General features: G+C 32.4%; 3 protein-coding genes and 3 non-coding genes across 6 annotated transcripts; 2 read left to right on the forward strand and 4 right to left on the reverse strand.

Moving 5' to 3' along the window:
• Nucleotides 1-359: 359 nt before the first annotated feature.
• On the reverse strand, nucleotides 360-431 carry Trnaw-cca. Its single transcript has one exon. It is a non-coding gene; the product is annotated as a tRNA-Trp (tRNA).
• A 611-nt stretch (nucleotides 432-1042) lies between these two features.
• Nucleotides 1043-1115, forward strand: Trnar-ccu. Its single transcript has one exon. It is a non-coding gene; the product is annotated as a tRNA-Arg (tRNA).
• Nucleotides 1116-1288: 173 nt separating this feature from the next.
• LOC124529687 lies at nucleotides 1289-10873 on the reverse strand. Its single transcript, XM_047103547.1, has 12 exons — nucleotides 10746-10873; nucleotides 10274-10448; nucleotides 9511-9795; nucleotides 8666-8946; nucleotides 8132-8317; nucleotides 7083-7370; nucleotides 6042-6159; nucleotides 5298-5437; nucleotides 4451-4740; nucleotides 3686-3898; nucleotides 1966-2155; nucleotides 1289-1463 (listed from the first exon to the last, which is right to left on the reverse strand). The coding sequence occupies exons 1-12, from the start codon at nucleotides 10786-10788 to the stop codon at nucleotides 1309-1311; spliced, it is 2364 nt and encodes a 787-aa protein (XP_046959503.1). The 5' UTR covers nucleotides 10789-10873; the 3' UTR covers nucleotides 1289-1308.
• Nucleotides 1765-1838, forward strand: Trnat-agu. The gene has a single exon. It is a non-coding gene; the product is annotated as a tRNA-Thr (tRNA).
• On the reverse strand, nucleotides 10776-13270 carry LOC124529692 (phosphatidylinositol glycan anchor biosynthesis class U protein). Its single transcript, XM_047103560.1, has 3 exons — nucleotides 12370-13270; nucleotides 11997-12268; nucleotides 10776-11896 (listed from the first exon to the last, which is right to left on the reverse strand). Exons 1-3 carry the CDS (start codon nucleotides 13170-13172, stop codon nucleotides 11643-11645), a joined length of 1329 nt encoding a protein of 442 aa, XP_046959516.1. The 5' UTR covers nucleotides 13173-13270; the 3' UTR covers nucleotides 10776-11642.
• A 5680-nt stretch (nucleotides 13271-18950) lies between these two features.
• On the reverse strand, nucleotides 18951-27791 carry LOC124533796. Its single transcript, XM_047109315.1, has 6 exons — nucleotides 27618-27791; nucleotides 25597-25766; nucleotides 22226-22296; nucleotides 21660-21799; nucleotides 20448-20597; nucleotides 18951-19362 (listed from the first exon to the last, which is right to left on the reverse strand). Exons 1-6 carry the CDS (start codon nucleotides 27682-27684, stop codon nucleotides 19205-19207), a joined length of 756 nt encoding a protein of 251 aa, XP_046965271.1. The 5' UTR covers nucleotides 27685-27791; the 3' UTR covers nucleotides 18951-19204.
• Nucleotides 27792-27830: the final 39 nt, after the last annotated feature.

A 27830-nucleotide genomic window follows, 5' to 3' on the forward strand; every position in this document is an offset into this window, starting at 1 on the left:
TTATTTTAATCTGGGAATGTACATGAGTCAGTCGTGCGCGTAAGAGATTCCGTGACGATTCATGACGATTAGAACCGCGTGATTTTAGTGGGCAGTCTGGCATGTAGCCAGTAATCTCACATAGCTCTCCGGCTTATAGTGAGAGGGTGCATAAATTGTTATAAAGGTAGAAAAATAAGGAAACAAAATGTCATTTTCAAATCCAAATAAACGGTATAAGCGACCAGGCAATTACAGTTTGACGGAATCGTACAATTTTTTTAATTTTCATCTAGGTATTTATTTGAAAAAAAAAAAATGGTTTTTGTATTGTCCGTTTAGTATATAAGAACAAAAATAAAATAAAAAAGTTGACAGTTTGACCCCGACGTGATTTGAACACGCAACCTTCTGATCTGGAGTCAGACGCGCTACCGTTGCGCCACGGAGTCGTTGTAAAATATGTCAAAAATATGCTTTGTAATCAAAATAATAACACTTTTTTTTCTTCAAATTATCTTAATATTGTAAGGTATTTTTTAGTTTTCGATAAAAGCCTAAAATGTTAAAATACCCTTACTCAACATCACAGATTTATAAAAAAATTTAATTACAACGCACTCTATCGACGAGATTGAGAACTATTTCGCAAATTCTATTGTTGTAGATACAACACTATTTTCCTCGGCCTCTTTTCATTTTCCTTATCTAGGTACAGTACGGTGCTAACGTACTACAGTAAATATTCAATTAAGAGTTTAGATGGCGGTTTTAAGTTCTAAATAAACGTAAGTATTAATAAATTTATAAGTAAGAAGTAATTGATGAATAAATATAATTATAAATATTATTGTATCCTTTTTGGATTCGTGATGCGAAGCATCACTGCTTTACGGGCGAATTTTGTAATGTTTAAATATTTTTTATGATACCTTGTTTTTTTATTCGATTACCCTAAACAAACGTTTCTTCAGACTTTTCCCTGTTTATACATTATATTTGCACATTAAAAACACAGTTTTATGATTATTTGTGTTGGCTGAATTGAATAATAACATCACAAGCCCCTGTGGCCTAATGGATAAGGCATCGGCCTCCTAAGCCGGGGATTGTGGGTTCGAGTCCCACCAGGGGTAACAAAATAAACAAGTTATCAATTTTGCACCTTGTAAGTATTTTTGATAAATGAACATCTTGTCTTTTTTATTTACTCCGTTATACATTCAACTCCGGAATTTTTGTAGCCGTGAGAATAATGCTCCATTCATTTTATTAAAATGATGTGTATTGCCATAAAAAAAAAGATTCGTTAAATTTCATAAATTTTTATTAAACATAATATGATAATGAGATCACAAGAGAAAGTACGAGATGCACTTTCCAAAGCGGCGACATTTTGTTCGCGGAGCCCAGCAGAGGCAAGCACCGGAAACCAGAATGTTGTATGTAGTAACCTACTTGGTGAGGCAGGCGACACTCGTTATCTGGAACATGATCAGAAACTAAGTAAATATATGTAGCATATAATCAATACACAATAAAATACACTTCGAAAGTGTAAGGCATAATAAAATATATTTTTATTAAAAGAGGAAATTTAAGAGAAAGTACATTAGGTACAGTAATATTCTTTTAAAATTTATTATTTCATATTATTTGATTATTTTGTTAAAATTTACCAGCTGATGAAAAGTTCGTTAAAATATAAAGACACAAAAATTAAACGTAATATAGACGTGTATAAATCGCAAGAATATATATACAATTTTCAACAACATAGATATCGGCGCCGTGGCTTAGTTGGTTAAAGCGCCTGTCTAGTAAACAGGAGATCGGGGGTTCGAATCCCCCCGGGGCCTTGGTGGTTAAAAAACTTTTTATTTTTTTCTCTATGATAAATTTTTATAATATAAGAAATTAAGGACTTAATGTTAATAATAATTATGTTAGTAAAACGCAAAAATGTATTTTTAATATTGTTCTTACGTGCACACAAATTTTGAGTTGATAGCGCTGAGACGGAGAAATGAGCCGGGAGACAGAACTCCGGGGAAGGGCATGGGTTTGTTATGTTGAAAGTGTAGACTTCACGTTCAGTTATGGTGTGACACAAGTGAGAGTCATCAGCACCGCGCCATTGGCAGACCAATATTTTACCTTGGCCATCGTTTCTGAACTATGACAAAAAAAAATCAAATTTTATTACAATCATTTTAAGCAGCTTTTATGTGCAATGGCAATAAACAATTTTATAGGTTATTCCAATCGAAGATGAATAATAAACAGCTTTGACATTGAAATGACATGATATCATTATCGGACATCTTGAATAATCTATCGTTGTGAATTGTGATTTGTAAAACTAAAGTAATGTTTTGAATGTCGGCAAAGTAACTATCGGAATTTTAAAAGTGAAATTAAAGTGGTCATATGTTTTATAAGTTATTTAAATTAAAAATAAAAATAAGTAAAAGAAAGTAATTCAATTGTTGTTTAACGCATAAATTCCACAGCTATTCGCAAATCTATTGTTGAAGTACTTAAAACTAAGCTTTGCTTATCATTACTTTTTCCGATTGGAATAGTATTAAGTATAATCTGTGGTCCTACGTCTGGTTTAATAATTCACTATTGGATCCAACCAATAGAGTTTAAATTACACACATTAATTGGTGATGAAAATACAACAATATTTTAACTACAGTTCGTTATATAATTATGAATTCGGTAGGTAAATAATTTTTTTTTCTTCTAATTACCTAATTATCATTTTTTTTATTTTTTCAAGGGTTCCAAAGCCTCCTTAATATTACTTAGGATATTACATACTACTGGTAAAGAACGATAGAAAAAAAAATCAAGAATTTTCGAGGTGGAGCTCTGATTCGACAAATTTACCTAGTATTCTTTAGAAGGTATTCTATATTATAAATTATAATCGCAATTTTAGAAGTGTCACACAAAAGTATAATTTAAAAAATGGATTAAAATATATGACGGTAATGTATTTTAAAAATTAAACTACAGATGGCACTGTTGGAATGATAAGATGATTGATATTCAAAATGAAACATAGATGGCGTTGTTAGTATAATAATTAAATTTAAACACATTTTTGATATTTATAACTCGTAATAAGATATTATTATAATTTCAATTTAATTAAATAATTTGAATACAACTGATTTAATTTTATAATTAATTTACGGAGATCTTTTTAAATTTCATTTAGATACATTTTTTATTTGTTTTATGTAAAGAAGGTATAGTTTTTTGGTTTACCATCTCAAATGCAAACTCAAATCAACTCGAAAAAAAGACGGTATGATAGTTGTTTTATTTCCAAATAATAATACTTAGTGTAGTTGTTTTCTAGTTCAAGGATGAGAGAGTAAGTGTTACCGACACAAGAAGCATAACATCTTAGCCATCAAGGGTAGTGACGGAATGGCGATGTCGGTCTCAGGAATGGTTAATATGTCTTACAGCATCTATATCTGTGGACGGTTGTAAACACTTACCATCATTAAACCGTCTACCATATTTTATTTTATAAACAAAATCCTTTGAGGTCTTTTAATATAACAACTTATTGATTGACGATCCTATCATTGATTTTAGTATTATTCCACAGACAACACACATAATCCTAAGGTCTACAATTGGCGAAATAATCTTTGCCCTATTGACACAAAGTCTCACTTACCTGAACGTGAATATCGGATTGCTTTTGTAAGTAAAACGGATGAATACGGTAGGATTGTTCACGGCCTGGCAACACGTAGTCCTCGTAGGCAATTTGGGAGAATTCGGTGCCGTTAACTCGACATTGAGCTCCGATTATTTTAGATGGAATATTACTTTTTACAAGATCACTATCCACTTTTCTAATGACGTCTGGAATAGACACTGAATCAACCTACGAAAAAAAAAACGTGTTATAGGAGGATAAGATTTTAAATTATCAGAATATTTGAAGCGAGGAATGATAGTTATTATTAGCTTATCTAGACTGCGTTTCCAGACAAAGCAGTACGTTGACAAAACACACAAAAATTTCTTTCATTTCAAGCAATTATCGATTGAAAAAGGGAAAACTCAGGCACTCACAGTGGACACATCTTAGTATACAATATTAGTGAATCATTAACCATGGATTCACTATGATTTCTTACAGCTTCAGTATCTCTATGGGCGGTGGTGACCACTTACCATCAATATCCGTTTAAGAGTCTACCCGTGACCACGAACGCTGTAAAGTGCTAGAAACGTCGGGATGTCAAAAATAACTAATATACGCGATTCAAATCCGTTATAACTAGTTTTATTTAAACGTTTAAGAGTCTACCAATATACATGTAATAAATCTATCAGAAAAACTCCATAAGAACGTAGCATTTAAATTTTATATAGGTAATCTGTATCAACGATTTAATTATTACGAACATAAATAGGTTATTTTAATACCAACCGTTAAAAACAATTCTGAATAATCAAGGTACTCGTTGTTTATATTTTGGAAATCTCTCGTGTCCTGCGCCACGTAAGCGAAGTAGGTGTCAAAGAAGCTCCGCCGCAAGGAAGCCATCAGTGTTCTCGATCTTTCTATCTCGTCAGTCGCTTGTCTATCCGTAGGGCTTATGATGAGAACTACAGTGCTGTGACCAGCGCTTATCCTGTCTGTTATACCTTGTAACGTCCGGTTCCGACTGTGTTGGATGACTCTTGATATAACATTCGGTAGATTCAGACGATTTGGCCCTACATAAATACGAAAATTAATTTTGTTATTAATTTATTATTTGTAAAAATACAAGTTGATAAAGTTAAACAAGCAAGTACGATTAGTAATTTTTAGAATATCATCAATAGCCCATGTTCGTCCACTGATGGGCATAGGCCTCTCCAATTGCAATTGGAAAATAACAATGAGTAAAGTAAAAAGTAGTAAATTTGTCCGTCTATATCTTATTGTCTTATATCTACATTTGTCTTACTTAATAATTAATCATGTATTTAACACTAACACCAAGTAGTAATCATGTAATCACTACTTGGTGGTAGGGTTTAGTGCAAGCCGGGCTGGGTATGTACCACCCACTTATCAGATATTCTACCACAAAACAGTAGTTCTCAGTGTTGTTGTATTTCGGTTCGAAGGATGGGTGTTCATTGTAACAACAGTAATAATATAAAAAAATGTTTTAACAAGTTATTTGTTCTTAATGAGCTCTGCTTATATAATTTATAAATTAGTTTTGTTTACGAATTAATCTTATGTTATAAATATATTAGCCATGGAATTAAACAAATCTTACATTGTATGGTATTATTCGCGACGGTACTGTAAAAGCATGTTAGGTTGTCTGCGGGCGGCACGATCCACTGCCCGGTGTTGCCGTGCACGAGTGCTATGGTACTGCGCTGGGACTCCAATTCTAAAGCTCCCCCTATCCACCTTAACAGAACACCATCACCAACATTCCATCTCACTTTTAAATAAACGCACAACGAGTTGGTCGACTAATAACCTGAATTCCTAAAGTCCTTCTTTAAGAATACTTTTTTGGTGACAAAAACTCATGTTGCCAAATAGGTCTACAAGTCTTTTGAGCGTTTACTGTGCGCCTTAATTCTCGACTAATTAATCGCTTACTTATAAGATTAAGTAATGTTATAAGTAAATGATTAATTAATATATTAAATAATCCACAACAGCGCGATTTCTTAGACACTTTCTGCCTCGCACAACCACATTGTGGAACCAGCTTTCGCCGGCGGTTTTTCCGAACCGATACGACATGGGAACCTTCAAGAAAAGAGCTTACTCCTTTCTTAAAGGCCGGCAACGCACCTGCAAGCCCCCTGGTGTTGCAGATGTCCATGGACGGTGGTAGTCACTTTCCATCAGGTGAGCCTCCTGCTCGTTTGCCATCTATTTCATAAAAAAAAATTAAGTAATTACTGATGAGGGTGTCTATTATTACGAGTCACGCAAGACGTTAATATTACTAATTAAAGTGTATTTAAATCTAAATTATAATTCAGCTACTAATACTTACGACATAAACTGCTCTACTTCGTAACCCTTCCAACTCGAGTCGGTCGCCACGATTAGGTCGATGGTCGGAACGCTGGAAGACTTTTTACATTCCTTGTGATTCTGCCTCAGTACTGTTGCTATTGTTTTTAAAGTCAAATAAACAACTCACATAAATTTTACTGATAAAGGGGAAGGTACATACAAGGTCACATAATATTTTCCTAAAATGTTTTTCATCCAACGAAAAATTAACTTTGTTTCAATCAAAATTTTATCAGGTATTTGTAATCGCAATTATTGTATTAAAATGTAGTTACTATAAGTAACTACAATGTAAGGGTTTGAAAATTAGTTTGGTAGGAATTACGAAAGCTCGATATAATTCAGAAGAGAAAATAGTTTTGTCGTGATTTAATTTTTCGAAAACAAAATACAGGCTCTTTTTTATTTCCGCACATCCTAAATAAATCTTAATATTTCAGTTGTTTGCTTATATTCAATGAAGGAAATCCTACACATGATTTATAACATTAAGTTAGGTTCACTCACAGCTCTACCTAAATAGAATCTAATTGTAGGTAATTTAAGACGAGGTTTTTTTAATTCTTTGATATATGTTCAACTACTTAAAAAAGTAATTGTCTATAGGATCTTAATATCTTTGATTAGCTTATAGGGTATGTATGAGTATATACATAATATAGATGATAAAAAAGCGTGGAGGTAATACCTGTGGACTTCCAAACAGAATATATTAATTTAAATAATTGTATTACCTACATTACTTTGTATTTTTTTAATGTTGAAAAAGAGTAACTACTGAGTTTCTTGCCGGTTCTTCTCGTTAGAATCTACTTTCCGAACCGGTGGTAGCTTCACTTAATTGGAAAATGACGATTTAAAGGTGCTTCTAAAAGCCCACTTGAATAAAGTTTATTTTGTTTTTGATTTTATGGTCCATGCGGAATACCTGTATAGTTGCTACAAATACTTATATAATGATTAACAAATAAAAAATACTGATAGTGATAATGATACAAATATAACATTAAATACTTACGAACATAGCTCATGAAAGCCGTGACCGCTGCCTCCGTTATTCGCTCCATAACATCTTTAGGTATATAGACAGTGATCTGTTGCAGAGATAAAATCTGTGCGAATCTAGAAGCTTCAGTAAACAACTGCGAGCTGTTGATCTTCGAAAACAACGCTAGCCTGTTACAAGCGCGGACAGACGGTTCAAAAGATACTCCTTCATTTGAATAATACATCTCTATTACTTGCGATAACCGCAAGCTGCGTCGTTGGCTGACCCATGTAGGTAAATAATTAGATAATATTAGACCTGGAAAATTTAAGTCTGATTCTATCTAATACCTTTGAATACTTAATGGTTAAAAAATATTAAATTATATAATTTTAAAATGAAATCTAAAACAACATCATTTAATTCATTTTATGAAAGAAATTAATTGAACCACCCATTGGAAAAAGGGAATAAACGCCACTTTTCGACATATTCACTTTTATACACTCTTACATTCTTCAGACGTAGGGCTAAATATTATACATTTCAGGCAGGTCTGTCGGTGAATAAATCAGGATTGATATTTTCTTAATGATCATTGATGTCCTATAAGTTTATAAGTTGAAAGTAAAAAGTTATGAAGTTTTTTTTTAGTATCTCTGTTCCTATTTTTTGGATTTATTCCCTTCTTCCAATTGGTGGTTCAATTACAAACAAGAAGTTTGACATAATTCATCTCAATTTAGGTATATTTTAATGCCGAGAAGGTAAACCACGTCTAACTGTAGGATATTTTGAGGGAATTATTTTTACGTCTTACATGTACATACATTGCTTTAAAAATTATTTTATACTAGTTATCGCCCGCGGCATCGCTCGAGTTTTATGGGATGGTTGTCACGTGTTAGGCAATAAAGGTACGTCCTTTTTTGGAGTTCAAATTTGCTTCATATCAAATTCCATTAAATTCGGTTCAGCGATTCGGTAGTGAAAGAGCAACAGACAGACAGACAAGAGTTAAGTTCACATTTATAATATTAGTTTAGATCAGTAACAGATTTTAAGCGACTTTAACTAACCGTCAATACCAGCTAAAATTTCAGCATCAGTGAAATGCCATGTGCGTAACGTTCCATTCTGCGAAAACAGGTAATAGTCCCTTGGGAGAATAGTATCGTTCCATCGGTTACTGCTACCAATTATCATGTTATGTGAAGATGCTCCGACTCTTGGACCTTGATTGACAACGACTTCCGCTAAATCGCCTTAAAAAAGAAAACTTAAATTGCGCTACTTGATAGTATTGCTTTGTGCTAACCCGTCACATTTTAACGACAAAAAACAATATTTAATAGTGCTACCATTTTAAGGGTGAGTTAGTTAATGTAACTACAATTATGAAAAACATAGGCGAGTTAGTTAATGTAACTACAATTATGAAGGACTATCTTGGTTCCAAGGTTGATTACGCATTGGCGATCGGGATTGTTAATATTCCTCAGTACCAATATCTATAGACAGTGGAAACCACTCACAGTCTGCCTATCGACGTCCAACAACAAAAATCATACTCAATAGAATTTACGTCTCTTATTTACAGAATCTTTGGGTACCTGCCAGAGTTGCGACCCATATGTTACTGATGCCGATATTTGTTTCAGTGTTCATATCATCTACTTCAAATGCTCCAGTTTTCGTATCGAAATCTTCCATAGCCGAATCTAGTAATGATTGTGATATTTCTGCTCGGAATATATTTGCATTTAAAATATCCGTGATTGACACTCGTTGTGTTTCTAAGGAGGAAGCAATCGCTGCTATTACGGTACCTGGGGATACCGTACCCCATTCAGTCTGGATTACACCGTCTTCGATTGGACATCTGCTGTACAACCTGTTAAAATAAAATGTTGATTTTATACATACATTTTATTAATATTGTAAGTCGAATTAAATACAGTTACGTACATTACACAGGAAAGGTTTTTATTTTTGTTACCAATATAAAGTATAATATAACACTGTTACAGAGTCCTCCGGTATAGACTATACTTTAAAATACCCTCCAGGCGAATCTAATCATAGATAATAAGATGTAGACGCAGATTTTTTATAAGTAGGTACTTTTCATTAATCTCATGATATGTTGCTAACAATTGTACCTACGTATTCGTGGATATATGTGAATTGGAAATTAAGCAATGTTATTATAACCTCTACCAGTAATAACTTAATAATCTAAGTCATTTTTATTTGCTTCATTTCGTCAAATTCTGGCAGAACTTTACCTTCTGCTAATCAACTTTGAAATTGCACCACAATTAAATGCTATAATGGCAAACAAATCGTGTTAAAGTATCAAACTTTACTTACGAAATTAGTTCATTTTATGTTTATGCCAATTAACACATACACTCAACTACAATATAGGCATTTATCGATCTTCGTAATTAGTTACCTGTTGGCGCTTTGTTGCATATGTCGATGCTGCGCGGACAATGGGCATACAAAATTCTCGTCACCCCGTTCCCATGGATCTACAGTTGAACTGATCATTTTGTGGAGCAGGCATTTCTCTATCCTATTAAGACTTTCGTCCACATTTATGAGATCACTCTGACTCGGTAAAAACAATTCCATTAGTAGCTTGTATCTATGAAATTGAAAGGCAGATGCTCGGTATGGTAAGACGAATTCTGTCTCTACCGTATTAGGGAATAGTTCGATACCGTCAAGCCGAAGACTGAAAATTGTTAAATTTATTTTTATATATTGCTTTTATTCCACTTGGTGCTAGGTGCTTTGTGCAAGCTCGTCTGGGTAGGTACCATCCACTCATCAGTTATTCTACCGCCAAATAACAGTACTCAGTATTGTTGTGTTTCGGTTTGAAGAGTGAGTGAGCCAGTGTAACTACAGGCACAAGGGACATAACATCTTAGTTTCTAAGATTGGTGGCACATTGACGATGTAAGGAACAGTTAATATTTCTTACAGCGTCATTGTCTATGGGTGATGGTGGCCACTTTCCACCAGGTGGCCCATATGCTCGTCCGCCAACCTACACCATAAAAAAAATACATCTTAGAATTAACTCTAGGTCTAAATTAACTCTTGATTTTCATTAGACCAATTTCAAAACAAACATCATAGCCGATAAATTGTTTACTGTTATAAAACATACAAGTCAATGGTTATAATTTATAAGTGCCTGAAAATACCTTCTTAGCAATGCCGCACTAAACAATCTCATATCAAGTTTCGTATTCAATTCCAGTCGCCTTAGGAGCGAAAGGAATACGTCAAGTCTCTTCGGAGCTCCAAGAAAAGGTGTTTCGCCTCGGTAGCATTCCAACAAATGTGACGGTATACTCGACTGTACAACCTCTTCCGAACCTATATTGTAATACAGTTTTTTCATAAATTAATTATTATTAATATACCAATAATAATTATTGTATGTATAATAAAGTAAATTAACAATCTTTGATTTTCATATTATACTTATTTGTATATTGTTACAAAAATATAGTAAGCAAGTAACCACAAAAACGCATTAAAAATTTAACAATTACTAAATAATTATTGTTTAAACAGATGAAAACATATATTTTAAAGACATTATTTTATACTCCCATTATCTCCGAGTTTTAATAAATTAACAATGGCTAATGTACCCAACATTATACTCACAACTAAATATAGCACAAAAAAGCACAAACAATACTTTCTTCATATTTTAATATGTTAGGTTACATTTCCACATAAATAAACATAACGACACTATCACTCCGTGTTAAATGTCAGGGTGTGTGTGATACAGGCACAGATTGGTAGAGATAAGATAGTTGCTCATTGGGTAAGTAGGGCGTTGTTATAACACAAGGATTAATTAAAAAGATATACATAAATGAACGGAAATGAAAGGGAATTTAAAAAATAAACCACTTTATTGATTAGTTCATGAGTAAGTTTATTTAAAACTAGCCTTTATAATCAAACAGTCAATCTCTCTTATGTAAATTTAAAGAAATTATTTACAATAGTTGTAAAAATTATGGTTATGCTTTATGCGACTACGTAGATAAAAACTGCATTTATTAAAATTTGTAATCTAATAATATTTTTACATTTTTGTGTTCTACAATTGTAACAGATTCAAATAATTATTGTTTTCTCAGGCACTAAACTATATTTTAACAATTAAATAAGTTAGTTGAAACATTAACAGGTTTATTGTAATATGTAATTCATTCACTCTAAAATTTCTGCCTACTATAGCCTGCCTTTTAAGTTTGATAACATACGAACATAATATAATTACATCAAATAGAATATATCTGTAGTGTTATTAACATGTAATCTGTTTTTTAATCCTATTGACTTAATAGACAACTTCCTGATACTCCATATTTGTGGAATCACAACCAATTATTTACGGACAAATAATATGTTGAATGATTGTTAAAAAATGTAAAAATAAGAATATTTCTATAACTACAAAAAATTGCTTGTAGACTATTTGTTCTGTAAATTAAATGCATGTTATTTATATATTATTATTTTTTAATATTTTATCACAAAATGGAATTATTGAAGAACTAATTTAGCTGGCTTATCATCAATACGACGAGATGAACCGTGTTTAAGTGTAAACTCTCTCTTGATATAAGCAAATAGAAGGTCGGTTATCAGAAATATTTGAGCTGTTGCAAATGATAGGGTAACGCCAAAGAAGAAATTGGCATTGGCAGAACCAGAGTAAATCCATAGATGCCAAACGGTAGGTCCAAGTACAGATGTGATGATAAATGCGCATCCAACAATGAATTTTTGTTGCATAACTGAAATAAAAGATACAATATTAGTTTTAAAAAAATATAGTCTAGCAAGTTATTAAAATTTGAAATTGGTTTGTATGAAACAGTTTTCAAAAATACATACATGTAAAGAGATGTTTCCACAGAGGCAAAAGGGCTAAATAAAACCCAACATCGCCCACACAAGGATATGACCTAAATATTGTAGAGAGAGCAATCAGCACCGTAGCTAGTAACACTGGTTCTTTATGAAACCTTAGTGTTAGAGGAACCACATATAGTGCCAGTGCATTTATTTGGAATGCACAGACGAACAGCAGTCTGAAGTGTTCAAACATCTCAGTGAAGAAATACCAGAAGAGGCCAATATTAGGTTTTAAGTCTGGTACTGTTAATCTGAAAAAACAAGATTGAATTTTATATGATTTTAATCTGAAACACAAACTCTAAAATGCTTATTTCAGATACACAATACAAAAATATTATGTTAAACTTACATAAAGCCATAAGTATTATAAACATAGCTGTACGAGCCATCCATAATATATGCAGAGATGTAAATCAAAAAACCCCAACACAAAACAAAGGCAAGAAGTGTTCTAATATAAGAACACTTATTGCATCCTTTATTTACATCTGCTAGTAAAATTGATATTGGTACAACCAGAAGAATGGGGTACAGAGCTTGGTGAGTAGCCAGCGCAATAAATATACAAGCGAGCATCCTTTGTCCACTTGCAGCTCCCCACAGAGACATACTTATTAATAAATTTTGAGTGACAGTACTAGTCATTCCGACGCAGTTCAATACTGAATAAGGATTAAATAAATAAACTGACAAAACATAGTCAGGTGCTTCATTCAACTGTGATTTGTTCAAAAGCATTGTTTTTGACTCCTCAGCTACATTTTGTTTGTTCTTTTCTTGTGATTCTTCGAAAAGTCGTACAAACGCTTTCGAAGTTTTGTATAGAATATGTGCAGTTAGAATGTCCATAAAAGTAAATATAAGTGGTAATAGATAAGGTACTTTCTTTAATATAAAATGGAAAAACAGAAGCATTATAGGAGACTCGTGAAACGAGTCCCCTTCGTAAGGATCTATCCCATGATCGTACAAATATACTCCTTCAATTAACCTCTTCCATGAGTTCAGAGGCGTTGCTATTTCAACTCTATTTGCAATTGTCTGCCAATAGTCTGTGTGAATAAGCCAATATCTCACTATGCCGGCTACAACATATTTCCGCATTAAAGCCATTGTATATAATAATTTATATGATAAATAACAGTTACACATCAATCAAGCAGCTTCATTTTATGGTTTTCAAATTGTGTGTACTGAAAAATACATCAGTATAATTGAAACTGACATGAATCATGACAAGCCGAATGTGTCAAAACTCAAATGTCAGTTAATCGGTGTTAACATTTTAGGTAGCAACTAGAGATGGGCGTTTAAGCGATGATGATTTAAAATAACAGTATTTTTAACTAAGCACTTAAATACAAAAAGGTTTACTTATCATTATTTGTTACAAATTAAAATGCTCTAACACGTTCGAATTGATTAAAAGGCAACCAGACTAGTTATATTATAGGACATGTCCTAAATACAACAGGATAGAATTAATTTAGTAGTACGCATTTTTATAATATGCTTATTTGTCGAACTCATTTATAGTAATAACCCTAATATTTTGAAAATATCTAGATCAATCATGTGTATCATATTAACTACTCGAGAGAGTCGACTTTCATAATATTTTATTCTATAAATTTATAGTACATATATAATTAAAAAAAGTCAAAATCAAAATATACTTTATTAAAGTAGGCTTTTACAAGCACTTTTGAATCGCCATTTAACAATTATATTAAGTGAAGCTACCACCGGTTTTTTACTTTACTTTACCATTGGTTCGGAAAATAAAATGTAAAAAAATTCAGTAGTTACTCTTTTTCAACATTTAAAAAAACGGTAATGTTAATTAATTACAATTAAAAATATATATACAAGTAATATATCCTGCCTGCAAGTCAACAAGCGTTAATACCAAACTTTTTAACGTCTGTGTAATCTTGTCTTGAATAATATGCCTACCTTACCAGTATATTTTTTAAAAATGATTTAAAGTTATGAAACGGTAAAGTCAAAAATATCTTAAGCAGATGCCTCTTTACTTTTTGAATTTAAAATTGTTTTTATTTCAAATTAGTTAGGAAATTAATACATTAATTTGTTTAAATTCTAAGGAGCTTTAATTATAGTAATATCTGAAATGTGCATAACAATTATAATGAAAGTATTACTGGACCGTTTTCTTGTGACAGTTAAAGTGAGGACAGCATTACTTCATTGAAATTGTTGAAGACGTGGCCGTAGGCAGCGGGGTGTTTTGGGGGTTCCAACCGCCCCCGAAATTTTTTGCTAAGTCAAGAAAAGTCACGATTATCGTAATATAAACAAATATTTTGCGCTATTTAATGAACAACTACAACAACTAATTAATTTTCTTTCTTATTGTTATTATTCACGAGACAAGAGCTCGTACCGCTACGTCGCACAGATCATGTTGTGTCTGAGTTTGTAAAATTTTATTAGGTACCTGCTTGTATGTCGCGACTCGCGACAGTCGTCAGCGGCGCGCGATTATGCGTAAGTGCGAGAAGGCCAGATAGTGTTGTTGCGGCTCATATATCTCTTTCACTCATCTTTCATTGTTTTGCAGTCGTTACTCGTTGACCGTTGTGTCGTCGTTTGGTCGTCGTCCGTTGATCGCAAGTCAGTACAAATTTAAATAAGATTTTTATGAAATAAGTTGACAATTACATTACAAATAGTACAAATTCATGTCGATTAACAGTGTTTGGTAAACTTTTCAAATAAAATCCTGGATAGATCTAGATGGGTAGATTATAGATTGTTCTCTTGTATCAAGCATAGGTACTGGTCTTTTGATTGGTAATTGAAATTATTGTTAATTGATCGATGATGATTTCGATTGATGATTGATTGATGAGGATGGCGCGCACTAGGCGCGCTTTCCACTTTTGTCATTCAGCCGCCTCATGGTGGCTGCCGCTGGTGGAGTCGCGGTTTCATGCCCTGAGCGATCCCGTTGCTTCACCACTCGGCGGCATAGTGGAAACCCGAGGATGGTTTTAGTAGGTAGGAAAGGGCATTAAGACCTGGTACGGGGCCCTTTTTTATGAAATGCACAATGTATTTAAGGTAGTCAATTAGGTAAGTATTAATGCTTTATTGCTTAAAATCGTTTCGCTACGATAAACTTCTCGTAATAGTAAAGGATAAAAAATAGTAATTGTAGGCTGTCCTTAAGAGATAGATAATACCATTGCAGCATTTTTTTTCGAAAAATATACAACTATCTTTTGTACTATGTAGTGATTCGAAGAAGCTCTTACATGTACTTTGGAATCGTAATTTTACAATGTTAGTTTTGATATAAGGCAACTTATGGATTAATGAGTTATTTATTAGAATTACTTTACTTATGTATATAAGTTACCTATACGTATTTATTGACTCTTGTTTGTTGCAGTTGATTCTGACATAACTTGCTTGCATGTTTGCTTGGTGCTAAAATGAAACGTAAATAAAAAAAAAATCCGCTTACAACTTTGTTACAAAAATATCAAGACACAATAATTATGACGCTTTATCTTCTGCTGATCCATCTCAATCTTGCTCTCACACATCTGCCAATTTAGCTGTGGGTGGGGATGATGTGGATCCTCATGATGCTCTTCGTATCATTCAAACACACAGTGACACTTATTTAGAACAGAAATCACATCCATCGATACCACTCGCCATTTTGCAGCAGGGAAAAAACGCAGAGGGAGAGGAGGCGCCGTGTGATTCCGAATTAAATAAGGATATTTCAGAATTCTTGGACAAAAATATGTCCGTTTTAAAACGAGAATATTTTTTAAGACATGCCTGGATAAAATAGATGATAAAAGACACCTAAAATTTCAATCGGCGTGGTTAGATTTATTTAATTGGCTAAGTTATTCCAAAAAAAAGACAATGCATACTGTAAATATTGTTCTTTTTGCTTCGCAAAGTAAAGGGATAACCACCAACATCTTGGATACCTTGTCAGAAAAGGATTGCGTAATTGGAAAAAGGCAAAAGATATATTTACACATCACGTCAGCTTAACTTATCATATAGAGGCAATAAAAATGGCTGAAAACTTCTTGTCGATTTACGATGGGAAACAACGCATCATTAAAGAAGTAATTAATTCTGAATTTTCCAAGAGGTCACAAGAGCAGAAGCAGCATAGAACCAAATTAGTTTCTATTATAAAAATAATTATTTTATGTGGTCGTCAAGAAATATCCTTGTGAGGCATATATAGATCCTATTAAAAAGTTTTGCGTGAGGATTTTTAGAATTTGGATCAATTTCTGATCTTACCGGAGAAGGCATCGCATCACGCATAATTAATCGGTTGGAAACCAATGGAATCGATTCTACGGGTTTTATTGGTCAAGGGTATGATGGTGCATGAGCGATGAGTGGAAGTTACAGCGGTACTCAAGTTGTAACAAAAAAAATCCATTAGCACTTTACGTCCATGGTTGATAAATGTGCACTACGCACATTCACTAAATCTGGCCATTGCAGATACTTGCAAAATACGGAACCTGTCTAGCTGTATAAGTACAATCAATTCTGTTGGGATCTTTTTTCATGCATCGGCACTCCGATCAAATATACTGAGCTAATCAATTAAAAGTATTTTGCCTGATTCTAGACACAAGTCATTGATAGCAATGTGTGAAACTCGATGGGTTCAAAGACATGATAGTGTGATACGTTTCGACGAAATTATTTTACTAGTAAGCGTACCAGTAAGCATCTAATCAATTTCTAGTCGCGATTCAATCTGATGATTTCCTTATAAATAAGAATATTGCCATCAAACTGTTTCCGATAACAATTAATCTGTGTAAATATTTACAAAGCGCCGGATGTGATCTAGCAACGGTCTGTGATCACGTCGACAATGTAATTATTGCTCTCAGAAAATAAGACAACAAGCTGAAGCGAATTATTCATCATGATTTAAGCGAACAGGGAAACAAGCAAAAAAACTAAATGGCCATGAGTTCACTATAGCTATGCCAAGGCGAGTGTGCGCCAACAACACCGAAGCAACGTAGTAGCTGAAAATCCTGAGGAATATTACAGACGCGCTTCACATATCCCGGTTATTGATCACATTATACATAACTTAAGAGAACGTTTTACTAATCACAAGTCAGTGTTAAGGTCCCTGTCATTGTTGATGCCCCAGAAATTTACAGCGAGCACCTATAATGACCTAAAGAGCACAGTAGAATTTTACAGCCCTCTTCTCCATGATGTTATTAATTTTGAAGCGGAGTTTATAGTTTGGCGAGCGGAGTGGTCAAAAATAATTTCTACGCAATGGCTCACCACACCACTAGAAGCTACCTGTGTCCACGGCAACACCAGGGCGTATATTTTCCTCGTTGAGGAGGATGAAAACAATTTTAAGACATTTCAACAGCATGGGACAGTCACGTTTAACTTAAATAAAACTATTTATAACGGATGAATCGCGTATATTAATTATTTTTAAACATCCCGACGTTTCGAGCACTTTGCAGTGTTCGTGGTCACGGGCAGACTAAGATGACATTTGTCTATTTGAAGAACAAAGGAAAAACGTTTAACTTGTTTGGCCTTAATGAGCTTTCATCGTGATGTCGACATCAATCCAGAGATAGTTGCCACGCACTTTATTTCGGACGATCAATCAAGTCGTCTTTTAAATAAATTTGTATAAATTAAATGTATAATTTTAATAATATATTTGCTTATTTTAAATTTTACTTGTTGCGTTTTATTTCTGGAGGATATGTGTAGGCAGTACAAGTATTTTGTTTTTTTTTATTTCAAATGGTTTTCCAAAAGCAAGCAAAAAATATTTAGATATAGACAATTTTACTACATTTACAATATTCGCACTTGAAATCAATGTTTCCGCACCATCAACATTATAATAATTTATATATAAAATAAATCCTTGAATCCTTACAAAGTAATTTTATCATATGTAGTGGGTATTTGTTTTTCCTATTACACGTGCCATTAATGCGCATAATATACTCTAAATCGATCACAGTTTAAGAAGCTCGTAGGAGTCTTGAAGCGCCTTATTTAAAGCACCTGTCTGATTTTTCGTCCCGTTGGATTATGAGACCTGTGCCCTCTAGGTTATGCACTGTGTTATCACACGAAACGTGAAGATGAAAATCTTACATAAGTAAATTCAGACACGACGAAATCATAGGATTTTTATCAAGAATAGGAAAGATGCGATATTTTATTTTTGTGTGTTATTTGAAAGAACTCCATATATGATAGACCACAACTATATTAAAATTAAAACACTGTAATTTACTGCAAAAAATGCGGTTTCAAAATGTCAATTTAAATTTTCACGAAAAACGCATCTGTATTTCGTATGACGTCACTCCTGTCTATCCCTGGCGCTCTGATCATACTTGTCTTCACTGGTTTTCAATCTGGAGTTTACTTTGACAAAACCAACTTCCATTTTAATTTAATTTCCGTTTCAATGTTCATTTTTTTACAACTATAATCTCAAATAAGTAGTCATAACAGGAGTGACGTCACTGAACGCTATGTTAGTGTTTTGAAATACGTTCCATTTCACGTTACTTTAATTCGTAATTATTGTTAAAAAAAGAAAATTATATCAAATATAAATCTTGCAGTGGCCTTTTTTAATTTTTTTAACATTTTAAAAAAAAAATTCATAAATATTTTATTTGCATGTTTTTATTTTATATATTAGTAGGAGTTATTAGTAGGAGCTCGGAGTTTAGGAGTAGACTATGCTTATGCACCTTGGAAAACACATTACAAAATCGGCGAAGAGAACATTCACAGAAAATATCAGTTCATTTTGAAATTAGTTAAAAAATACTACACGTAATCAACGAAATTAATGTGTCTTATAAGTCAAGGATTTGAATTAAAACTTAATTATCAGATACTTAATTTAATTTGAATATTTATATTATATTTACATATTTAATCTTTGTATTAGGAATTTGTAATCTTATCACATGTGTGCATACAGTTATATGTATGTGTATATAATAACGATGTCCCCATTTTATTTTATTTTGCAAGATTGAACCGACGACCTTTCATGTAATACTTTATATATAATCCATTTAAAAACAATAGTATTACTGTTTCTCACGCTCTTCTCCTTGAAAGTATTATTTGGATAATTACGACGTGTTGGGGAATAAGCGGTTAAATGGAGTTTTCAGGAAGATCTTGTTTGCTACTCTTACGCCAATCTTGTCCCAGTTAGCTTGTGCTATCGGCAATAATTCCTTATACAACAGTCTCCAGTTTTCATTGACTACTCTCACTCCAAGGGCGGCTGTAATAATAAAAATTAATGTGTTACTCTCAATATGTATACATTTCAGAAGTGCTGAGATACTAAACACAATTCAGCATCACATTTTTTAAATATAAATTTATGTGAAGTCCTCGACATCACGTGTAAAGTAGTTGATCTATCCCTAATAACTACACATGAGTTTGAAATTAATTCACAGAAAATTGTGGATGTCCGTTTAAGTTTCTATATAACATATAAATAGAAATATTGTCCGATGGGGATCTGTTACTTACAAACGGAAGACTAAAAACTGTTTTTCTTATTTCAAAAATTGGAAAAGAGAAAAACTGTAGTGTCTGGCATGTCCAATTTCATCCTTTTAAGTGGCGAATTTTCGAGAAAACCAAACTCAGTAACGGTAGCCTGAATAAATATTTTTATCTTTCTATATTCAAAAATGTCGAATTTATATACAAATTTTAATCTCCCAAAGGAGATGAATTTTGAAAAATATTGTCTTATTTTTATATAAATATATAAAAACCAATAAGACATTCATTTATCAAAAAATCATTATTTGACGTTATGTTTGAACCAACGGCGTATGCTGATCGGTAGATACTATTGTCATTTAGCCATTTTAAAATTTAATTTATTAATTCACAAATTCATTTTCTTTCAACATATTTTTTAATTTAGAGTTAAGAGTTAAAGGTTTATATATTTTTAAATAAGAGTATAAACCATATGACATCCTTAGGAAAACATTACAAACCGTTTTTGTTTTTTTCTTAAAAAATAGTTGTTTAATTCCACTGTTGTTTTATGAGTAATTACAAATTACTCGTACAATGGGCAAAAATTAAATACGACCATGGCCTTGCAAATTAATTGCTTATAACATACGTTACAATTTCATCTTATGACTACAATTTTGTTATGTAACTACGAATTAAATAAAATTACTAGGCGAATGTTACTGATGAGTGTTTCTAACAGAGTTTAGAAGCTACCTATTTCAGTCTTATGGTATATAAGAAATAATACATAGCTAAGGGAATTTCAACCTTCATGGTACAAGCAAATATATTACAATGTGTATTTCATATCGATATACTTACTCAAATCTTTGGTTTCCGGCGATTCATTAGTAAGATGTACTTGCATGTTACTGACATCTGGTCTCATGTAGAATGATTTGATCCTCATATATACTTCGTTATTAATCGTCTCAGGCTTCCCATCTAACTTCCACGTGTATACAAGGTCAGCTATAAACGTTAAAAAAAAATCGAATTATAACTTTTACTAATGCAAGAAATTAAAATTAACGTTTTAGATTTGTTAAAGAAAAAACAAATCTCGAATGAAATAGCGCGGTACAAAAAACTGAAGGTTGAAAATTGATTCATGGTTTCAAAATCCATTGCAAAAAATCTAAATGAACGTCGCAACGTAAAGTGTTTTACTCGGATTATTTTCGTCCTTGTCACGACGATCAATGATACTTGTGACTGGAATTAGGAATGCCTAACGGCCCTTCACATGACGAACCACATCTAATAATTACCGCTCAAATTGTTCTTTACTATTATTAAGATAAGGTAGGGAAGAATAAGTACTGTCTGAGTTGTGTCCGACGAATTATTCTATTTTCTACCAAATTTGACCAATATTTATGTCGAGTAGAGGAACTTCAAAAGTTGAAGAGTGTTTTTTTCTTTTATTCAAATAATTTCTACAATCCTAACAGTAATTTCTAAGGGGCTCGACAGCTGCCCACCTTAAAATCTAGCTTATTATAACTTTTGCAGTGTTATAATCCACTATATCTCTCCAAAAATAAATGGAATAAGGCAAATATCTCCTTTAAATAGTATAAAACAAAGTCGCTTTTTCTGTCCCTATGTCCCTTTGTACGCTTAAATCTTTAAAACTACGCAACGGATTTTGATGCGGTTTTTTTGTAATAGAGTTTTTCGAGAGGAAGGTTTTATGTAAAGTAATACTGATAATTTTAAAAGTTTATATAAAACAAAATTGATTCTCGCTAACTGTCTTTTTCTGTCTATGCTTAAATCTTTTAAACTATGCAACGGATTTTGATGAGGTGGTTATTTTTATTCGATAGTGTGATTCAAGGGCAAGCTTTGTGTATATAATACATAAACAATGTGATGTCGTTAATGAACAAATTCTGTAGTATATTTAGTATCAGTAATGCAACCGTGCGAAGCCCGGACGGGTCACTATAGTTAACGATATAATATAGAACAATACAAAACACAATTTACGATACAGTTAGGGTAGCGTGTTCTGAACTTTATACTTACTCATATTCGTAACAAAGGTTCCTTGAGCGATGACATTTAAAGCGTTATAACTGCCACTGCCTTCGTATCGACCGCTCACTGACACCGCGGGGCTGAACATGTCAACTTCTAAATGAAAACTGTCATCGTCTACTCGTAATCTGAAATTATTGATTATATTTTAATCCACTACTTAAAGTTTATTTTTAAATCTGAGTAAGAGCTGAGATGGCCCAGTGGTTAGAACGCGTGCATTTTAACCGATGATTGCGGGTTCAAATCCACTATATATATGTGCTTAATTTGTGTTTATAATTCATCTCGTGTTCGGCGGTGAAGGAAAACATCGTGAGGAAACCTGCATGAGTCTAATTTCATCGTAATTCTGCCACATGTACATTCCACCACCCCGCATTGGAACAGCGTGGTGGATATGATGATATATATAATATGATATGTTCCAAACCCTCTCCTTAATGGAAGAGGAGGCCTTATATCAGCAGTGGGAAATGTACAGGCTGCTACTTTACTTTACTTTTTTTACTTTTATTTAAAAATCTACGATTTTTATAAAATCGAAAGCATACCTTGCGTCTTTAACGGTGGAATCTTTTAAGCCGATTACTAGTATGTCTTTCGAAACCATCTTGGCTTGAATCTAAAATAATATACAAAAATGATTACACGATATAATTTGCTTATAGCATTTGTTAAGATTATTACATTTGCTATCACAGTATCTCCTAAGCCTAAGACTAAGAAGTAGAGTTGCATGGACTATTTGGTATTGGGCGAATTTGACTACATTTTCGACGCCAAAGACGCTGGCGTAGTAAGAAATATTAACCGTTCTTCACACTGATCTCAGATGTATATGTATGTGTACCTTCAAATCGGAAAACAGAAGTAAGTATAACTGATTGGCGGTAGAATATCTGATTGATGATACCCAAGTGGACTTGCTCGAAGAAAAATATTTAAGTATGATAATGTGTATTAATAGCAAATAAGCTTGTCGCTATGAATTGTCCACTTGTAAATATTTCAACGCGTATGCAGCTACAGTTAATAAATTTAATTAAAATAATTTGTTATGTAAGTTACAAGGTTTACAAAAAAATTATAAGTTTAAATTTAACTAAATAAAAAGATATTTATTTTTTAATTTATTCAGAACCATTTATTAGTTGTTAGTGATTATTATAGTGGTATCGTGTATCACGGCTACCTTCAATTTAAGGTAATATTAGTTTGTACCTATTTAAAGGAAAGAAAAAAGAACACAAACAACAAATACAGTGTCAGAATTTTAAATAAATACATATATTTGTCACAGAATAACACTCATATTTTCTTATCTTCCTACCAATAAATATGTTTACTAATTATACCTAATTAGCTTTATATGTTACGGTGTTAATAAAAAACTTATCATTTTAAAATTTAAATAATTTGTTGATTAATTAACTTATCAGAAAAATCATGCAATTTAATTTATTCTACAAAATAATTACCATATTTCCTTTACACGTCTTAATTCCTCGAAATGATTTTTACGTTTCAATTAATTTCAGTATTAATTTAACACAAAAAAAAATCAAAGTTCAAATATGTTGTATAAAGTTCGATTATCTTACGAAAAGCATAACAAGATTATTTTTTTCGTCTAAAATCGTAAATATATATTTTTATCGTTTCAGCTAAAATTTTTAGTTTGATATTTGTTTAACGTGCCTACAGCTTTTATGGTAGAGATATACACATGGATGACTATTTGACTATGTGACCGTGTATCTGTGAAGTAAATCTATACATATTTTGTGAAAGCTGATTTCCTTGTCACATCTGGAATTCATTTCTTATAGATCTGGTCTATCTATATGTAATGATTTAATTTAACTTATGACTCGATCCACGAAATACTAACGCTCGTATGATGGCATAATGATTATGACACTTATATGATGTTTTCTACACTTTAACCTTTACTGGATTAACGAGGTCAGATCGAAGCCTATTTACCTTTTTCTAAGTACCTTTAGTTATTTATTTTTATTATTTTCTACCTATAATAAATGCTACCTTCTCCAATGAGATAAATATTTATCTTAAAAAAAAACATTAAGAATGAATTGTAAAATGTAAAACCACAATTTTTGTCCAAGTTGATAATTCATTTAGTTAAGACGTGGATGTGCTGTGGTTTTTATGCGTTTTTGCACAAAACTGCCTTATCACTGTCAACAATAGGTAAAAACATAGGCAAATCAGGTTTTTTTTATTCTTGAAAAGTTATACGATTCCTGAGTTGCTGACAATGGGAAAATTCCATCGGGTACACGGCTAGTCCACGATAATTATTGTAATTAAAAAATTAGAAGCTGACAATCTTGTTATCCTAGCCAAAGCGGAACTATTATATATTTTCCTTAACTCGTTAAGACTGTACAATAAAATCTAATATATATATTACTGAACGCCCGTTTTGAGAAAATGGTTTTACTTATTTAATGAACTACGTTCATATAGAACCTATTACTATTTCCTAATATTTTGTCAACTGATTGGAGTGTTTCCTTCATAACTCTGAAACTAAAAGAAGTATGAACGAGAAAATAAAATAAAACAATCCTTCAAAACGAAGACAGCACTACGAAATGTTCGTCTATTGTACACAACGCTCCCATAATCTTAGTTTGCACAAAACCGAAAAATTGCACAAAATAATGCAAATAAACTGTATTACAGATCTATTCACAGACGAAGACGCGCCCCTCCACGTTAAGTTATTAATATTATAATCGTGAATTAATATACGCGAGTGACATTCATGCTTATAGTATGTCTTAGTGTGCGTGAGACTCAGAGTAAGGACAGCAAAAAAAAAAAATTATCGTATTATAATTTTTTTCTCTAAATATAAAATGAATAATATTTGACACGGGTATTATTTGCAGTTTAGAGATGTTACCTGCCAGTAGCATACATAAATTATTAATTTGGGTATTATTGGTAAACGAATATAAAAACAGATAGTGAACAATATTATTTCTTTTGTCTTGCAAGTAATTGTGAAATAGGGAAATTGCAGCTCAATAAAATGTATATTTCACAAGGGTAAGGAGACTATTGTGACCGTGCGATGTTAGGTAACTTGGTAACTTGTAACAGTTTTAACTATTTTCTGATCTGCGTGGTTCTGCATGCGTTTGCCGTTACTCTGACTTCTTGAATCGTTACGTATATGATCGAATAAAATACAACAATTATACTCGTCTGGTCTGAATAATCACAGCGTATAAGAGTTGGTGTTACTTTGATCGCAATATGTTTCCTCGAAAAATCCATTTGAAAAACTACCAAGTATATTATGCTATTACAAATGGATTCATCAACTTCTAGATTTGGGAACCAACAATTACAAATGACTTATCATCTGGAAATTTTCTATTTTGGCGCAGAAAAATGCTTTGATATTAAATGCTTATATTGAGGACAAAAAAAAACAAAAAGCTACGCTACCTATTAGGTAGTGCCTATAACGTCCTAGACCTTGAGAGGTCAGACTGAGAAATTTGATATCGTATTATGTTAAAAAGGGTTGTACATTTTATGTTATAATATTTTACATTACATTTACATCGTCGTGAATACGAATCGTTTGTGTACGATGTTATAAAACTGTCAAATACATCTTTATTATGGGCACGTAACTATTTCATGTACCATCGCATTAACACATTAATAAAACAACGTTTGCGTAGATTCCGGTATGATTACCTGTTTTTTTTTTTTTACTTTTAGTTAAAGTTTTTATGAATATTAATGAGATTCCAAACTCTTAACTAAACCAAACAAATAATATTCGATGTTAATATATAATTACGATTACTATCGAAAGTAAAATGTTATGGCAATTATTTTTAGTCAAATTCAGAGAAATTAAATAAAATCTTACTTGATTATTTTTGTATTCGAATTTTTGTTCTTTCTGGAGGTAGGGGTCGACAGGTGGCACTCCTATTTCCTTTATTCCTCCAGCCATTGCAGTAATACCGCTCTGAATGGCGTCTACGAGGCAATCGTTCACGTCCGGGGAGTTTCTATTACATGTTTTCAAGTATTTTTCTGAAAACAAAAAAGATTTAGTCACATTTCGATATCATCTAATAGTAAGTACGTAAAACCGCCAAAATCGCATTGGTTTTAATATTAGGATTTTTTTCTTTAAGCAGAAAATATATTCGTCTCTCATGTTTAAATTAGTGTACAAATTTAGACGAATACGCCTTCGCCTTGAAATTAATGTCATATTGGATTCCAACGTCCGTCATCATATGCCACCAATCCTATGAGATCTCAACTCACAAGAGACGTGTCCGCAATAATAATTATAGCTTAATGAAGTCCGGTCGGACGGCACTAGCCGGGAACATTTTCCTCGGCAGTACAATGTACATAATAATTTAACATTTATTCACGAAAAAGGCGATATCTGAATTATTTTATGATATAGGTAGAGAGGCAAATGGTCACCTGATGGTAAATGCAAGAAATATTAACAATTGCTTACATCACACGAGTACCAATGTCCTTATTCAGACGAGCTTGGACAAAACCCTACCACCTAATATACCTACAGTCCTGCTTATCTTCTTGCACGAAAGTGGTTCGTCTGGGCATGTTTACAATCACATTCGTATTCGAAATGGCGAGCCTTTAACTACAATAACTTTCGGCGAAACATACAAAACCATGACTCAGAGTGTTTTGTTTAGAACAAAAAAATAATTAAATTAATAGATAAAATCTTCGCTACGCATGATGTGATAACTTATGGTCTGTTGAACATCAAAGTAACGTGATATTATAATAACATATAATATTGAACATGTGTGTGCAATGACATATCACTTCTTGTTCTATATAATAGAATGCAGGATTAATGTCAACAACAAAAACCATGAATAATAACAAACCGAAGATATCAAGTATGTTTGTTTTACTTTACTTTTACTTGGCGGTAGGATAGGTAGTAAGATATTCTACCGTCAAACAACAGTACTCAGTATTGTTGTGTTCCGGTTTGAAGGGTGAGTGAGCTAGTGTAACTACAGGCACAAGGGATATAGCATCTTAGGTTGGTGGCGCATTGACGACGTAAGGAATAGTTAATATTTCTTACAGTGTCATTGCCTATGGGTGATGGTGACCACTTACCATCAGCTGGCCCATATGCTGGTCCGCCAACCTATTCCATAAAAAAACATAGTGTTATTAACCTAATTACTGCTAGGTGCTTAGGGTGAGTTAGGATTTGTGCGTCAGGTGTAAAGCATATTAAGTAAACTACGTCCTTTAAGGTACAGAATTGTTATATACATACATACATTCATTCATACATTCTGTTAAGTGATTTTGAATTTCTCAAGCGCTTAGAAGGAAGAGCAAGGTATTTGCATTTGTTTTAAATAATCGCCTATTTTTTTTCACGTAGAAATATTTGTATAGAAACAGAAATTATATTAAAGTTCATATCTATAATTATAAATAGGTATTAAGGAACGATCAATATTTGAAAACATCATAATTTTATTTTTTTTAGTTTTGTGTTACGCGATACAAATATAAAACCGTTTCCGAAACAAACCTATTCGTGCAGAAATTTACTATGAGGATTTTGTATGCGTGCAAATATAATATATTACATTTTCATATCACAGTATTTAATGTGGTAATTATTGAAAATATTTATAATATAAATTTATAAAATTATTTAAATCGCTCAGATTTTTTTTTTCATATTCGTAACATAGTAAGATAATAAAAAAAACCCTTACAATATATTATTTTAGTGCATTATTTTGATTATCTCATCGAAATAAAAAAAAAACAGAAAATATTTTTTTATTTGACAATTTAAATTTGGAATAATTTTGTTTTAATATTTCGAAATCAATCTTAATTTAAATAACTTACCTATTTCAATTGATCCATAACAAGCTACAACTATACTTAATAAAAAACTGACCGAACGTAAAACCATTTTCAATTTGTTTTATTATTAAATTATAAACAACGTGTGTTTCACGTTGCGCTGTTAAAGGAGGTTTGCGATCTACAACACAACCTTCGTCAGAGTTACGTATGATATTGCTGGCAGCTGAGATTGCAACAGATTCTCGGTGTTCT

Source organism: Vanessa cardui, chromosome 1 (genome assembly GCF_905220365.1).
Source record: "Vanessa cardui chromosome 1, ilVanCard2.1, whole genome shotgun sequence".
In the NCBI taxonomy this organism is placed as follows: domain Eukaryota; kingdom Metazoa; phylum Arthropoda; class Insecta; order Lepidoptera; family Nymphalidae; genus Vanessa; species Vanessa cardui.